The sequence below is a fragment of the Nelumbo nucifera genome, chromosome 4, assembly GCF_055504915.1.
Source record: "Nelumbo nucifera cultivar China Antique chromosome 4, China Antique-T2T, whole genome shotgun sequence".
In the NCBI taxonomy this organism is placed as follows: Eukaryota; Viridiplantae; Streptophyta; class Magnoliopsida; order Proteales; family Nelumbonaceae; genus Nelumbo; species Nelumbo nucifera.
In genome coordinates this window covers 15,351,619-15,367,919 of record NC_142652.1, presented here as the reverse complement: position 1 = coordinate 15,367,919, position 16,301 = coordinate 15,351,619, and the positions used below count along the sequence as shown (strand labels likewise).

Below are 16,301 nucleotides of genomic sequence, written 5' to 3'. Positions count from 1 at the left end.
TTCATTGCTTTAGTTCCCAAGAAAAGTAAGGCAAGCCACCCAAAGGACTACAGGCCGATCAGTCTAATTAACAGCCTCTATAAGATCATCACGAAGGTGCTGTCAATTAGAATCAGAAAGGTGCTACACTGCTACATCTATCATCTCGAACAATCAAGGAGCCTTTGTGAGGGGGAGACAAATAACAAACCAGATACTTGTAGCAAATAAGAGTTTGGAGGATTACAAGAGATCCAGGAGAAGAGGAGTGGTCTGCAAACTAGATCTGGAAAGGGCTTATGATATGGTTGATTGGTCCTTTCTATTGGAGGTGATGATGAATTTTGGGTTTGGAGATATCTGGTGCAATTGGGTGAAGGGATGCATTAAGGACTGTCATTATTCTATCTTGGTGAATGGGACAGTGGTGGATTATTTCCCAGCTTTGAGGGGGATTAGACAAGGAGACCCTCTATCCCCCTTTTTGTTTACATTGGTAGCTGAAGGGCTGGGGGGGTTGATATCTAAAGCAGACTCCATGGAGCTTATAAGAGGGTAGAGAGTTGGAAGGGATAATGTACCACTTACACATCTACAATTTGCAGATGATACAATTCTATTTTGTGAAGGTGGGGATATCAATTGGATTAAAAATTTGAAACTCTCTATACAACTCTTTGAATAGATGTCAAATCTTAAGGTGAACTTTGAAAAAAGTTGTATAGTTGGAGTCAATATGGGGGAAGGGGAGATGGGGGAGTATGCAGATATTTTGGGATGTGCAGTGTCTAATTGGCCATTAAACTACCTGGGCTTACCTTTGGGAGATAATCCTCAAGAGATGATTTTTGGGCCCCTGTTGTGGAGAGATTTGAAAAGAGGCTGGCCAACTAGAAAAGAAATTATTTGTTTCTTGGAGGGAGAATCACCTTAATTAGGTCTACGTTGGCTAACCTTCCTGTATACTTTATGTCAGTTTTTAGGATACCGGTGAAGGTTGCTAATAGATTGGAAAAGTTAATGAGGGATTTTCTGTGGGAACCAGGGGAGGAGAAGAGGGACCATAGGGTCAAATGGGAGGCGGTCTGTAGAGGTAAAGAGGAGGGAGGGTTCGGTATTGGTAATATTAGGACTAGGAATCTGGCACTACTAGGAAAATGGTTATAGAGATTCTCACTGGAGAAAGATAGGTTGTGGGCTAAGGTGGTAGGAAGTATACATGGACTGGTAGATAATGGATGGGATTCAGGAATTCTAGCAAGGGCTACAAGAGCTTCCCCTTGGAGAGCCATTCAAGCCATCTTGCCTTTATTCTCTCCATGGATTAGGTATGACTTGCACTCTGGTAACCTTATCAAATCCTGGGAACAAGTTTGGGTTGGGGACTCCCCTCTGAAAGATCAATTTCCAGGCCTTTTTGCTTTGTCTTCCCTCAAGAATGAACCAATTTCTTCCTTTCTTGTTCCATCCAATTCACCTTCTGGGGTTGGTTGGAATCTAAGTTTGAGAAGAGGTGTTAGGGACACAGAATTTGCCTATACTATAGCCTTACTATCTATCCTTGAAGGGGTATTTATTGAGCCATCTAAAGCAAATAGCAGAATTTGGACACTCACCCCCTCGGGTTCCTATACTTGTGCCTCCTTTTTCAAAGCATTGTTACCCTCTCATCCCACTGGCTTTTCCTTCCCTGTTAAAAAAGTGTGGTGTCGACCTATACCTCCTAAGGTTGGGAGTTTTTGTTGGGAAGCATTCCTGGGAAGAGTTAATACAGGGGATCTACTCCAAAGGAAAAGACCCAACAACTGCTTGTCTCCTCACTGGTGTGTTCTCTGTAAGTCTGTCCGGATATCACTTACTAATATCTTGTCAGTTTGTTAAAACTATTTGGGTATGGTTTACTTCTTTGTTTGGATGCAGGTGGACTCCCCCTTTGAATGTTCCAAGCTTATTTTCTTCCATGCCTAATTGGCCAACTAAAAGGGCTAAAATCATGTGGAGGTGTGGTAGAGCTGCAGTCTGTTGGACAGTGTGGGAGGAGAGGAACTCAAGGATCTTATCAAGTAAAGAGAGAGGTGTGGAAGAAATCTTGGAGATCATACACATTAGACTAATACAATGGTTGAGAACATTGGGGCTGTTCAAAGTGTTCTCAGTTGATGAGCTGTTAAGGAATTGGAAGGAGATTGCAGATTCAGGCTTATGTAGAAAGTTAGCAAAAGCTTGCTGGACTCCTCCACCTATTGGATTCACCAAACTGAATTTTGATGTAAGCAGCATAGGCAACCCAGGGCCTTTTGGAATTGGAGGTGTGATAAGGGATGGAACAGGAAACCTGTTAGCCATGTACTCTGGGCTGATTGGGGTGGGAGACTCATTGAGGGCTGAGATTTTTGGAGCTATTGAAGGGATTCAAAGGGTCAAGGAAATGAAGATCAAAAAGGTGTTTATAGAAGGTGATTCTGAAATGGTGGTGAAATGGCTATCAGAGGACAGTGCTATGATGTGGAAATACAGCAATGAAAAGAGGAAGTATAAGTGGTTAACCAAGGACATGGAAATTCAATGTAATTGGATTAAGAGAAGTGTAAATGCATTGGTTGACGGTCTAGCTAGGCAAGGGGTAAATAGAGACACATTATTCTGGGCTGTTTTGTAATCAGTACACGATCAGAAAGTTTCTTGGGTAGATGGAGTTGAGACTTTTTAGCTCCATCTCTTTGTAATCCTGTTTTTATCATTAATAAAATTTCACTGTTACTGATAAAAAAAATAGCCTAAAATCCAGAATAACCCCTTAAACCATGACTATCAGCTTGAAAACAACACCTCAAACAATCACCACTTCTTCGAATTCCACTTCCTCCTTGTTTTCCACTGTCTTGCTAACTTGAATCTCCACATCAACAACTTTTTTCCAAATTGACCACTCTTCTCTCATCCAGCCTTGCTTGATCAACCGAAACTTCTGCCTCCTCTTGAATCTCCAAGTCTTCTAAACTAATTTCATCTTCCACCACCTGGTTCTCTTGAATTTCCCCCAATTCCTTCATGCCTACCATGGATTTCCTTTACCTGAAGACTTTGTTTTCTGCAATCCTTTTATTTCTCACTTTAACTCCCACCCCCAATCTCTTATAGATCCTTTGGAATACGTTGCGAGGACCTGCACTAATTACCCCCTCCAAACACAAAAAGCTTTGGTCACATGCACTAGATTACCTTTGTTTGAACCTTTAAATTTCCTCCTGTTATGCAGGAGAGAAGAATGGAAGAAGAGAGAAAAGAGAGAGAAGAATAGAGAAGAGAGAACTGAGAGCAAAAAGATACTGCTGGCGGCACAGCCTTTTTAATATATATACTAGGGTGACAGCAACTAAAATAAAAAAGAGTAAAAGTACAATAGTATACCTGCGGTACTATACATAGGAAAAAATAACAGCTGTTAACACTCCCCCTCAAGTTGGGATATAGATGCCAATCATGCCCAACTTGTAACATAAATCATGATGTCGTGAGTGGTGTAGTCCTTTTGTAAAGATGTCTGCAAGTTGATCCTCAGAGCTGACATAGGGAGTACACACTTCCCCTGTGATAACCTTCTCTCTGATAAAATGCTTGTCGACTTCGATGTGTTTGGTTCTATCATATAGCACAGGGTTAGCAACAATGTTTATGGCTACTTTGTTATCACAGAATAGGGTCATAGGTCTATCCACTAGAAAACCCAACTCACTCAACATATTCTTTATCCACATAATTTCAGCCACTCCATGAGCCATTGCTCGATATTCAGCTTCAGCACTGGATCTAGCTACCACACTTTGCTTTTTGCTTCTCCAGGTAACTAGATTTCCTCCTATGAAGGTACAATAGCCACTAGTTGACTTTCTGTCATTTAGGGATCCTGCTTAATCTGCATTAGTATACACTTCAACTTTCAAATGTTTGTGCCTTTGAAACAAAAAGCCAGCACCTGGAAGCCTTTTAAGGTATCGGAGGATTCTTTCTGCTGCTTCAAGATGAGTGGTCATAGGGGCATGCATGAACTGGCTAAGGACACCAACTGCATAAGCAATGTCTGGGTAGGTCATAGAAAGATATAACAATCTCCCTATAAGTCTCTGAAACTGTTTCACATCCTTGATAGGTTCACCTTGGCTGTCACCTAATTTATGGTTAGGATCAATAGGGGAATCAACTGGCTTCACTCCCATTTTTCTTGTATCCTGGAGTAAATCTAGGACATATTTCCTTTGGGAAATGAAGATACCCCTTTTTGAGCGGGCAACTTCAATTCCTAGGAAGTATCTTAGAGGACCTAGATCCTTTACTTCAAACTGTGTGGCAAGAAAACTCTTCAACTTTTGGATTTCATCCTTCCAATTGCCAGTGACAATTATATCATCAACATATAATATCAAAGCAACAATTTTACCTTCTCATCTTTTCACAAACAATGTGTGATCAGATTGACATTGCTTGTATCCTTTCTGCTGAACCGCTGCATAGAATCTGCTAAACCAAGCTCTCGGTGATTGTTTCAACCCGTATAAAGACTTCTTCAACCTGCACACCTTTTGTTCATTGTCTTGAGCCTGAAAATCAGGGGGTTGTATCATGTAAACTTCCTCTTCAAGGTCACCATTCAAGAATGCATTCTTGATATCAAGTTGATGTAGATCCCAGTCAAGATTAGCAACAAGAGAGAATAGAACTCTAATGGAGTTCATCTTGGCAACGGGTGCAAAAGTCTCTGCATAATCAACTCCGTACACTTGTGTAAACCCCTTTGCCACTAAACGAGTTTTATACCTCTCCACCGTGCCATCAGCCCTATGTTTGACTGCGAACACCCATTTACATCCAACTGGATCCTTTCCCTTAGGAAGATCTATAAGTTCCCATGTGCCATTTTTATGAAGGGCATTAATTTCTTCCTTCATAGCATCTATCCATTCAGGTACTGAAAGAGCTTTTGCCACATTATTAGGGATAGGGACACTGTCAATGGATATGAGAAAGGCTCGAAAAGAGGGTGAAATGTTTTCATAGGAAACAAAGTGGGAAATGGGGTGTTTAGTGGTGCACGATCTAACACCTTTCCTGTGAGCAATAGGAAGGTCAAGGTCATTAGCAACAGAGGTATCAATTGTAATAGGGTCAGGGACATCAATGGGAACCAAGATACCTGAGCGAGTATGATCCACCCCCGAAGAGTTTAATGGCATTGGAGGTACAACTTCTGGATTCTCCACAACTCTTGAATTTGGTTGGCCTTTGTGACGACGGAAGAAACACGAAAAGGAGGAGGGAGTTGAACCAGTTTCTCCTCATTCCTACTCTCCCCCTGAGGAGAAATAGGGAAAAAAAGCTCACTCTCAAAGAAAGAGACATCCATGGAAACATAGAATTTCCGAGAAACAGGATCAAAACAACGGTATCCCTTCTGAGTGAAAGAGTACCCCAGGAATATGCAAGGAATAGCACAAGGATCCAATTTTCCACGAGTGGGGGACAAATTTTGGACAAAGTAACGACAACCAAACACATGAGGAATGGGAAGAAGGGGGGCCTTAGGAAAGAAAAGCTGATGTGGGGCTTTGCACTCTAACCAACGAGAGGGCATACGGTTGATGAGGTAGGTAGCACAAAGGACAACCTCAAGCCAAAAGCGTTTTGGGACATTCATATGGAGTAGTAAACCCCGAGCCACTTCAAGGAGGTGTCGGTTCTTTCTTTCAGCAACACCATTTTGTTGTGGTGTTCGGGCACAAGAGCTACGTTGAAGTGAACCACGTGACACAAAAAATTCCGTGAGATCACTATGAAAATACTCTTTGGCATTATCTGACTGAAAATTTTGGATTTCAGTTTGAAATTGGGTGAAGACCATCCACTGAAAATCTTGGATAATTTTTGGTACTTCATCCCTGGTCCGCATGGGATATACCCATGTATATCTAGAATAATCATCGATAATGGTAATAAAATACTTATAGTCACTCTCAGATGGTAAAGTAACAGGGCCCCACACATCAAAATGAACAATGTGAAAAGAAAATTCAGATTTATTATTTTTTGAAAGAAAATGAGTTCTACACTGCTTACTCAACTAACAAGTTTGACAAGAGAAATCTGAAACGAACACTAACTTAAACAATTCTGGAAATACTACTTTCAAAGACTCAAAAGATAAATGACCAAGACGACAATGCCATAAATAAACTTGACTCTTACAGGACTGACTCTTATGTGACTTGAAGACCAGCCTAATTCTCCAGCATGTAAAGTCCATCAACCATACATCCTCTACCAATCGTCCTCCCCAAGGTCAGATCCTGGATCACACAATAAAAAGGGAAAAAGGTCACTGAGCAGTTTAAGGAATTAGTAATACTACTAACAGAGAACAAATTAATGAGAAATTTCGGAACATGTAAAACATCAGAGAGGGTAAAGCCGAGAGGGAGAGAAATGGTTCCTTGACCAGCTATGGTAGTATATGATCCATCAGCTAGTCTCACCTTGTCTCTTCCAGAAAGAAGGTGATAGGTTTGAAAGTAAGAGGACGTACCAGTCATGTGTTTTGACGCTCTAGAATCAATGATCCAGGGAGTGTCAGGGTTATGATAAGCAACATGGAAAGCTGTGGCAGAGTTACCTGATGTAGACGCAAATGAAGTTGAGGGAGGAGCATCCATCTGACGAATTGCTCTACCATAGAGCTCTAAATGGTCGCGGAAGGAATTTATAATATCCTCCCTTGGGTCAGATCCAGATGAGTGTGTCTGAGTCACAGTATGAATGAGGGACTGATTCTCCTGTGTAGCCATGTTTGCCATAGTGTGTTTTCTTGTATCTTGCGGTCCTGACTTTTTTTATTCACATCTGAACCTTGCTTCTTATTCAGATCTTGAGCCCATTTCGGCTTCCCATGAAGATCCCAGCATGTGTCTCGGGTGTGTCGGGGTTTCTGGCAATGAGTACACCACAATTTGTCCTTGTCATCCATCTTTTTCTGAAGATCCCCCTTCCTATAAGTCTTTCCCCTACCAGTAGTAACACTCCCTTTCGCTACCAACACAACTGCATCTCCTCCAGAACTGTTCATCAAATTCCTTTTGCTTTCTTCTAATTGTACAAGAGCATAAACTTCCTGAACTGATGGAAGATCTTTGCTACCTAGGATCTGGACTCTGATAGATTCATATGTAGGGTTCAAACCATATAAGAAAGCAAGCACTCTCTGCTGGGAAACGAGTTTTTTGTACAATTTAGCATCTTCGTCACACTTCTAGTCCACACTCTGATAATGATCTAACTCCTTCCAGACAGAGGTCAAGTCTGAGTAGTACACAGATAGACACCTCTCCCCCTATTTACAAGTAGACAATTCTGCCTATAGCTGGTAGATTTTTGCATAGTGTTGCAGTTCTGAATATGTTGATTTTGCTTGTTCCGAGATCTCATTTGCCGTTTCAGCCCACATGAAATTCCTTCTTATTTGAGGTTGCATAGAAACTAAAAGCCAAGACATGACCATGCTGTTTTCCTGGTTCCATTTGTCATATTTAGCACTCCCAGGATGTGGTTTTTTGATTCTCCCATTAATATAACCTATCTTTTCCCTTGCAGTGATGTACAGCTTGATCCCTCTTGACCACTCTAAATAATTTAAACCATCAAGAGGAATAACAGCCATGGGAAAGGATAGGTCCACACCCCCACTCATTCCATTCAGCATTGAGGAAACACCGGATGTAGCAGAATCTTCACCACTCATGATTTCATATTCAAAAACAACTCTTAAATGGGGTACACAGCCTTAAAGTGTTGTTACAGGTGCTGTTACAGCTCTAATAGGTCATCCCTTGACTTACAAGCTCAACACAAGTGTTGCCTCAGTACATACAGGTCATCTCTTGACCTACACATCAACGGGACTACTGTTACAGCAAGTACTGGTCACTTTTTGATCTTCAGTTCACCATAAAAGCTGTTGTTGCAGCACACAAGAGGTATTGGTCACTTTCTGACCCACAGTTCCCCATAAAAGCTGCTGTTGTAGCACACAAAAAGGTCCTCACGACCTACAGTTTCACAGGGATCGGTCGACCCCACAAAAAAGGAAAGAAAGAGGTGTTGATCACCTCACATCCAATCGGCAGACCTAGTACAGGTTCTGCCCTGGCACACGACCAGAAAAAGAAAAGGTAAGAGAGAGAGAGAGGAAAGTTACTTCAGTGTGTGAGATCTTCAATCAGCCGAACAGCAGATGAGGGTGGCAAATCTGGAAATCTGGTGCGAAGAAGAAAAAAAAAAACTACTCACTCGACTTGTCCTTTCAGATCTGATAGTCCTACTCTGATACCATGTTATGCAAGAGAGAAGAATGGAATAATAGAGAAAAGAGAGAGAAGAAGAGAGAAGAGAGAACTGAGAGCAAAAAGATACTGCTGGCGGTGCAGCCATTTTAATATATATACTAGGGCGACAGCAACTAAAATAAAAAGGAGTAAAAGTACAATAGTACCCCTGCGGTACTATACATAGGAAAAAATAACAGCTGTTAACACCTCCCATTCAACAGAGCCCCAATTTCTTCATCTCTAACAAGCTCATTCTGCTGCCTACCCAAATCCTTTTTACCAAGTTCGCCAACAATTACTTCTGTCAAGGATCCTTCAGGATCTCTTTCTAAATCATTATCATACTTTTGCATGGTCATAGAAGCTATGTATGGCTTCAACTTGAAAAGATCTAAGATCAAGTAGTAGCAAACATTTACTATGGTTAAGATTGTTACAATGGATAATCTGAAGTGTCAAATCTATGGAATGTAAGTCCTAGTCCTGGCATATAATCAGCACCAAAGGTATTCCTTGGGAACTACAAATTCTATTATCATCATTATGCATCCTTTGTCCTTATTATCAACATCATCAAACATAAATTGGTAGGGGAGCTATGAAATGCAAATTTTGTTAAAATTCAAAGGAAATGCAGTTTAAATATTGGTCTGGGTTTGGAACCCATTCAAAGCAATCTAAGTTGTCAATGACAATTTGATAAATGCTGAAATAGGTTCTGATGATGCACGATCTGGCCGGTCTTAGCTGTCGATGATCTTGCCTCTGAACTGAGTAACAGGGACCTGAAACGGGAGGAGAAGAGAAGCTCCGGGGAGAACCCGGCGTAAGGGCTCCGAAGCTCAAGTTAGAATCCTTCAAAGGCAAGAATAACCAGATAGCGCGAGAGTTAGCATACCTCCTCCCCAGGGGGGGGCAGAATCCTTTTATAACCACCTCGCGCACTCACTTCCAGGCCTCCGTCAGGTCGGGCATGATTACTTTTGAACTCCTGCCAGTTCGGGTGTCATTTCCTCTGCGGCTAGTGACGACGGTCGCAGGTGGTGGTGGCAGGAAGCCGTTTGAAATGCGGCTGTCAGGCATCAGATCTCAAATCAGTCAGGTACGTCGCCCTTGGATACAGACGCCCTTGGTGTCGGGTACGTTTGGCTGGCCTGGTGCTTTGGAAGTGAAGTGTTGGAGTGGCAAGCGAGGTGCCTTGAGTTCGGTTTGGAGTGTTCCGAGCTGTCACGGGTCAGCTCGGGTCAGCTTTGTGAGGCTTGGGGCCCAGTATAGTTCGTGCTCCTTGCAGGGAGCTCGGGTTCTCAGTAGGGAGCTCGCTCTTAATAGTGAGCTCGGACTCCCAGTAGGGAGTGTTCTTAATAGGGAGCTCGGTTTTTAGGGAGCTCGGGTTCTTTAGGGAGCTCGGACTCCTAGTACCAAGCTCGGACTTGGGGAGCTCAGTTTTCACGGAGCTCGGGTTCTTTAGGGAGCTCGGGCTCCTAATACCGAGCTCGGACTTGGGGAGCTCAGGTTTTAGGGAGCTCGGACCTTCGACAGGGGGCTCGCTCTTTATCAAGAAGCTCGGACTAAGTACAGCGGCCCGGAGTTCGGGCTCGGTAGTGAGTTCGGACTTGCTTCCGGTGTTCGCTTTGGGTGCTCTACTGTCCCGAAGTGCTTGCTTTTGCCGCGTGTCGGGCGATCGCGAGGTCGGGCCAAATTTCCCTTCATCAGGTTCTGAAAGAAGAATTCTGAAATTTAAGAGCTGTAAGAGACCATTTAGGAAATTTAAGAGACAAGGAACGGCTGTAAGAGATAAGGAAGGAAATTTAAGAGCCATCTTTTCAGGACCTATGGGAAATGGAGACTCTTTAAAGGCAGAACTATATGCAGCCCTACAAGGCATTCAGGTTGCAAAAGAATTAGGCATGGAGAAATTGATGACAGAAGAGAACTCCAAGGTGGTGATGGGTTGGCTAAAGGACCCAGATTCAGTGATTTGGTATTACAGAAATGAAATGAAGAAGTTCAAATAGCTAACACAACAGATGGTGTTAACTATACAATGGGTGGGAAGGGAGGCCAATACCTTGGCTGATTCTCTAGCTAAGCAAGGGGTAACTAGGGATCAGATGTACTGGGCCCATTTGTAAATCTGTTATATTTTTTTGTCAAAGAGTGAGGCTGCACCTCGCGCCTCACATTGGGATATCAGATGCCCCTCTGGATCATTTTCTGCTCTATATTTCTAGTTGTTATTTCTTTCTCTGCACTTTACATGTTGACAATTACATGGTGCCTAGAAGCCCTAGTCAAAAGGTTAACTTGCATTTGACAAGTCATGCTTAGCAGAATTAGGCCAAATATCTACATGAATAGATGATAGGCACCATCCAATGTCATATGCAAATGAACATAACAGTTCTGGTTGGAAGTCCAGAAAAGCCTATTTATTCCAGTAATCCTAAAGTAGTAAATATGTAAATTGGATTATTGTTATCATTTGAGCATGTTGAATGCGGTGTAAGCTTTTGGACACTATTATCCAAAGGTGTTTCCTTACTACCCTATGTCCACTAAACTCCATTATAGATGTTTCTACCAGTATAACACTCAAAAAGGCACCATTGCAAATATAAAAATGTTAGACACCATTGCAAGTGCCATGCCATTACCTGGAGATTATTTGATCAGGTTCTTTGGCAAATGAGACAGCAAGAACTAAATGTAGCAGGTCACGGTTGATATTCACCAAAACTAATCGTGTAGGGTCTGCTGCAGGCTCTGCACCAATTGGAAGAGCTGAACGTGGTGCCTGGGGCCCACCACCAATCTTATAGACAAACAAATCACTGAAATTTGCAATGTTTGAATGTGGGGAAAGATCATTTGCAAGGCCATAAAAATATTCCTGAAAGAAGCCAAAATCAGCATGAAGCAATCTCATCATTCTAACTGGAATGAAGTATATGAGCTCAGACACAAATATTTTTTTGGGTAAATTACAAATTACAGCCCTGCACTTTGGGGGTAGTGACACTAGCCCCCTGAACTTTCATTTGCAACAAAACCCCCCTGAACTTTCAGATTCCAAAACTTTGCCCCAACACTAGCATACCATCAGTTAACTTTGAAAAAGATACTCGTCTCACTGTCATGTGAGTGTTAAACATGTCTAAATCCCCAAACCACCCATTCCTTAATTTTTGGGACCATTTTGTCCTTTCTCTTACATATTTGTATAAACCCTTTGTCCTGCCCATTTTTGTTATTTTGAAATGTCCTCCTGCCCATACAAATATCTTCAAAGGGTATTTTATCTTCCGTCAACCAGTTAACACGGGCGGGGGGAATGTTGGAATCTGAAAGGTCAGGATGGGGGCATTTGTCGCAAGTGAAAGTTCTCTGCACTTTACCCTTTTTCCCTGATCAGTAGACACCATTATACTTAACTAACAATTAAAAACATGAAAAAGCAGGCAAATGCAAATCACTTTTAACGACCAAGGGCTATATTGTAAAGTAGAAATGTTTTTGAAACAATGCAATCATGGAGACAATGGGAAGCTAAAGCGTTCCCTATAGGACCTTCCGTATTGACAATGTGTTCAATCTGCAGTCCACCTTGGACTTAAACTAGTGTTTTAAAAAGCAGGAAGCACAAGGAATTTACTAGAGCCTGAGACATGTGCATGAACAAAGTGAGTAGGAGTCTAGGACTTTTTTTTTTTTTTTGCTGAAAGTGAACATAGAAGGTGGCAAGCAGAATACAGAGGATGGATCCCCAATGATTAGAGTTCTCCATGTGACCCAACTAACAGAACCCCAATCCTCTCTTTTTTTTTTCATTGTTTGGGGGTGGCATTTAATTAATCTTTATGAATCAAAATTGATCAGGGGGTTTCTTTGATTTTTTCCTTCTTTTTCTTTTTTGGCAGAGACCTTGCATAAGAATATAGATTGTATTAAATCAAACATCTCTAATAAATAGTAACAGAAATCAAATCTCCATCCAAGACCAACCAGTCTAGAGCCAGAACCTTACCCTTATCCTGTAGCTCCTGGTCTTCTGACGAAACTTTGTATTCCTGGACACAACACCACCTGACTTTTGAAGCTTCACAACATCCACATTAGGCTTGTTTTTAAGTACGTCTTTAAGCATGCTGCAAAGTTTTTCCTGCACAGAATTCATTAAAGCACAAAGTTAACAGTAGATAATCCCATGGTACTGTGAGATTTTCACCCATCTTTACTCCATAAGTCATTTCAGAGAAATCAACCCCAGGAGTAACCCAAAGACAAGGACCAGGATATGAATACAGCATCAACTATTGTCTCTGTTAAATTGAGAAGAAGGTTGCATATTCCACAAGAGCCATAATTAACCAATCAGGGAAACTATATGCTTGTATGAGTTTTGTAAGAACCTCATTGAATCAGTAAGAATACCATGCATGCATGAGTTTTATGAGAACTTCCATTGATATTTGATAAGAATACCAGTAACCATATGTAAATTCTGTTGATATTACAGTTACATAAGGGTCTGTCCAAACTTTAGCGACTATAGAGTAGGGTGGCAGTGTAGAGTTGAAGTGAAGCAATTAAAGCACCAAATTTGCTAATTCCAAAGTTCTGGAGAACTGTTGGAGTGCACACACATATATTTATGTGCTCGTGCAGCAGAGCGGGGAGGGAAGGATGATGATGTGGAACTGTAGGTGCCTACTTCAGTCCCACAGCATAAATGAGGCCAATTTGTCATTCTACTTTAGAAAAAAATAGAAAATCATCATTAAGGCTGAATTTACTGATAATAATTTGCATAAAAACGACCACTGATTTTCAGAAAAAGCAACCAATTTGGTGGACTCCATTCCAGCTATTCAACACTAAGTAGGGATTTTTTTTTCTCTTTTTTTGGGTGTTAATACTAGGTAGGGATTTCAATTTGCTGAACTGTGAAATGTGAATGATAGCTGAGATCAATAGGACTGAACCTGCTCTGATACCATGTCAGTGCAATTCTTACAAAAGAAAAAACCTTTCATTTGTTTGTCCCCAAACTGGTGTGTACTGTGCAATTCTCACAGGGGACTGTTACCACTTACTAGTTTCTTGTTCCTTTGCTGCAGCTCTTTGAGACTGGATGTAAGGAATGTATCTTGACCAGGGCTATCCATTGGCTGAAATCCTTGGCTTCTTTCAGCTCTTTTTCATTTGACGACATCTGGAGGAATTGGGCCACAGTTGCACACACTACAGTTTGGGTAACTCCTCCAAAAAGATTTTTTAAACTGAATTTTGACGGAAGCAGTAAGGGTAACCCAGGACCGTCTGGCATTGGAGGAGTATTGATGAATGAGAATGGCAACATCATATCCTTATTCTCAGGCCTAATAGGGATAGGGGACTCTACAAGAGCTGAGATATTGGCTGCAGTACAAGAAATTCAGATTGCTAATCAACTAGGAGTGGAGAACCTATTAATTGAAGGGGATTCTAAGGTGATTGTGGGCTGGCTGTCAAATCCAGACTCAGTTGTTTGGAGTTATAGGGATCTCATCAAAAAAGTTAAATGTTTAACAAGGCACATAACATGTAGATATCAGTGGGTAGGTAGGGAGGCAAATGCCTTGGCTGATTATCTTGCTAAACAGGGGTCTACTAGGGACCAGTTATTTTGAGCAGCATTGTAATTTTATTTCTGATCTCTTGTAATGTTTAGGGGAGGTTGCATCTCGTGCCTCTCCAAGGGATTCTTGTAAAATCTTATTTCTCTTGATTAAAGAAATCATTTTCAATTATCAAAAAAAAAGTTGCAAAGAATAAAGAGATACGAGAAAAGAATAGAAAGAATGTGTACAAACAAAGGTAAAATTACAAATTCATCAAAAAATTAAAGCTAAAATTACACATTAACCTTCACTATCTCTATACCTGATTGTCATAGTTAGGTAGTATATCCTTAAGGTAACCTCTACTTTTAATAGGACAATGGGTTGTTCTTGTACCATTTGGTGTAACAATAGCAGACATGTCTTCACTAGATTATTTGGTTTTTCATTTGATTGGTAGCAGCATTTTTATGTTTTATTGGAAGATTGCAAGAAATCGTTGTGACTATGTAAACTCATCAAAAGAAAATCACCTAGGCATGCATTCATTGGGTGATTTGGTTTATCCTTTGATTTATAGCATGTTCATGTTTTTTCGGAGGCTAAAGAAAGTGTAATGATTAATGTAAACTCATCACTCTACATATTAGGATACCTTCGTATTTCTTGATATTCCTAGTAAGGTAATGGAGCCTAGAAATTATCTCTATTTTTTCATATGATAGTGGTTGTTAGTTCATGTATCACTTGGGGTAGCAACAAGGCATGCATTCATTGTGTAATTTGGCATTTCATTTGATTGATAGAATGTTGTGTTTTATCCAAAGGTCACAAGAAAATGTTGCAACCATGTAAACTAATTGAAGCCAAACCACCCAGCCATGCACTCACAAGGTGATTTATTAGCATGTCCATGACTTATTAGAGGATCACAAGAAAGTGTTGTGTTCATGTGAACTCATCAAAATAAAATCATCCAAGCATGCACTCACTAGGTGATTGGGTTTTTCTTTTGATTGATGATTTGGGTTTTAAAACTTGTGATAAGCTTCAAAGGAAGAGGCCAAACTGGTGCTTGTCCCCCAATTGGTGCAGCTTATGCAAGCTTAATGGTGAGACTGCAGTTCATCTCTTAATCTTCTGTCCTTTTGTTGGCTTTATCTAGGAGCGGTTTGCTTCACTTTTTGGTTGCAAGTGGCTCTCTCCCGTTAGCTTGGGAGGGTTGTTTAACCCTTCTGTTTGTAGTTGTTCTACTAAAAGGGGCAGACTGATGTGGAAATGTACAAGGGCAGCAGTGATTTGGACAGTCTGGGAGGAAAGAAACTCTAGAATTTTGGGGGGAAAGGAAAGGAATAAAGAAGCATTGCTTGAGGTCATAACCCTATGAGTGGCACATTGGGTTAAGACCTTGAATCTATTCTCAGACTTTAAGATTGATGATGTCTTCAGAACTTGGGGGGCTATAGCTGCCTCATCTTCTAGAAGACAGATTGCATCAGTGGTCTGGTCTCCTCCGCCTTGTAGCTGGTTGAGACTGAATTTCGATGGGAGTAGTGTGGCCAATCCAGGCCCCTCTGGAATTCGAGGGGTTATCAGCGATGAGGAAGGTAATATATGTGCCTTCTTCTCAGGCGCAGCTGGGCAAAGTGATGTGGCAACAAAAAAAAAGAAGGGGGAAGGAGTTTCCTAGTACCAAAGGAATGATATCTCAGGAGATTCAAATGGCTCTCCAGGGACATGTTTATTCAAGTTAACTGGGTTAGAAGATCAGCCAACAGTTTTGCAGATGGTTTAGCTAAACAAAGGATACAAAGGCAATCTACGTTTTGGGCTTAGTTGTATATTTGGGGAGTTTAAACACTCGGTGTCAAATTGTATCCTTCACAACTTCTTATTGTGCTGCCTTAATTAGCTTAATGAAATCTTTTTTATGAGTTATTGATCCAAAAAAAAAGTTAGTGCGTTATTGGAGAGTCACAAGAAAGTATTGTGACCATGTGAACACATCACAACAAATATTAGCTACCTTGGCAATTCTTGATTGTCATATTAAAGTAGTAGACTTTAGAGGTAGTCTCTATTTTTTTTTTTTTTTTCATATGCTAGCAGGTTGTTTTTGCATCATTTTGTGTAGGAAAAAAACATGCACTCACCGGATGATATGATTTTCATTTGATTGTTAGCATCTCTGTGTTTTATAGAAGTGTTGTGACCATGTAAACTCATCGAAACCTAATCACCTAGGCATGCACTAACTGGGTGATTTGGTTGCATGAAAATGTCATGGTTGTTTAAACTAATCACTCAACATGTTAGGCTATCTTGATATTTAGTTGTTAGAGCAAGGTAG

General features: G+C 41.0%; 1 protein-coding gene across 8 annotated transcripts in view; it reads right to left on the bottom strand.

Moving 5' to 3' along the window:
- LOC104586732 (protein CLP1 homolog) overlaps positions 1 to 16,301 on the bottom strand; it is a 35,971-nt gene that overhangs the window by 1,332 nt on the left and 18,338 nt on the right. For 3 of the 8 annotated variants that reach the window (XM_010244048.3, XM_088904187.1, XM_010244049.3), the window contains 2 exons: positions 12,376 to 12,510; positions 11,006 to 11,241 (listed from right to left, as the gene is read on the bottom strand). In XM_010244048.3, coding sequence (XP_010242350.1) covers positions 11,006 to 11,241; positions 12,376 to 12,510 — 371 coding nt within the window. Of the gene's footprint in view, positions 1 to 6,219; positions 6,321 to 6,556; positions 8,281 to 11,005; positions 11,242 to 12,375; positions 12,511 to 16,301 lie in introns of all 8 variants that reach the window. The other 5 variants (XR_016085809.1, XR_016085810.1, XR_016085808.1 and 2 more) reach the window with 4 other exon arrangements.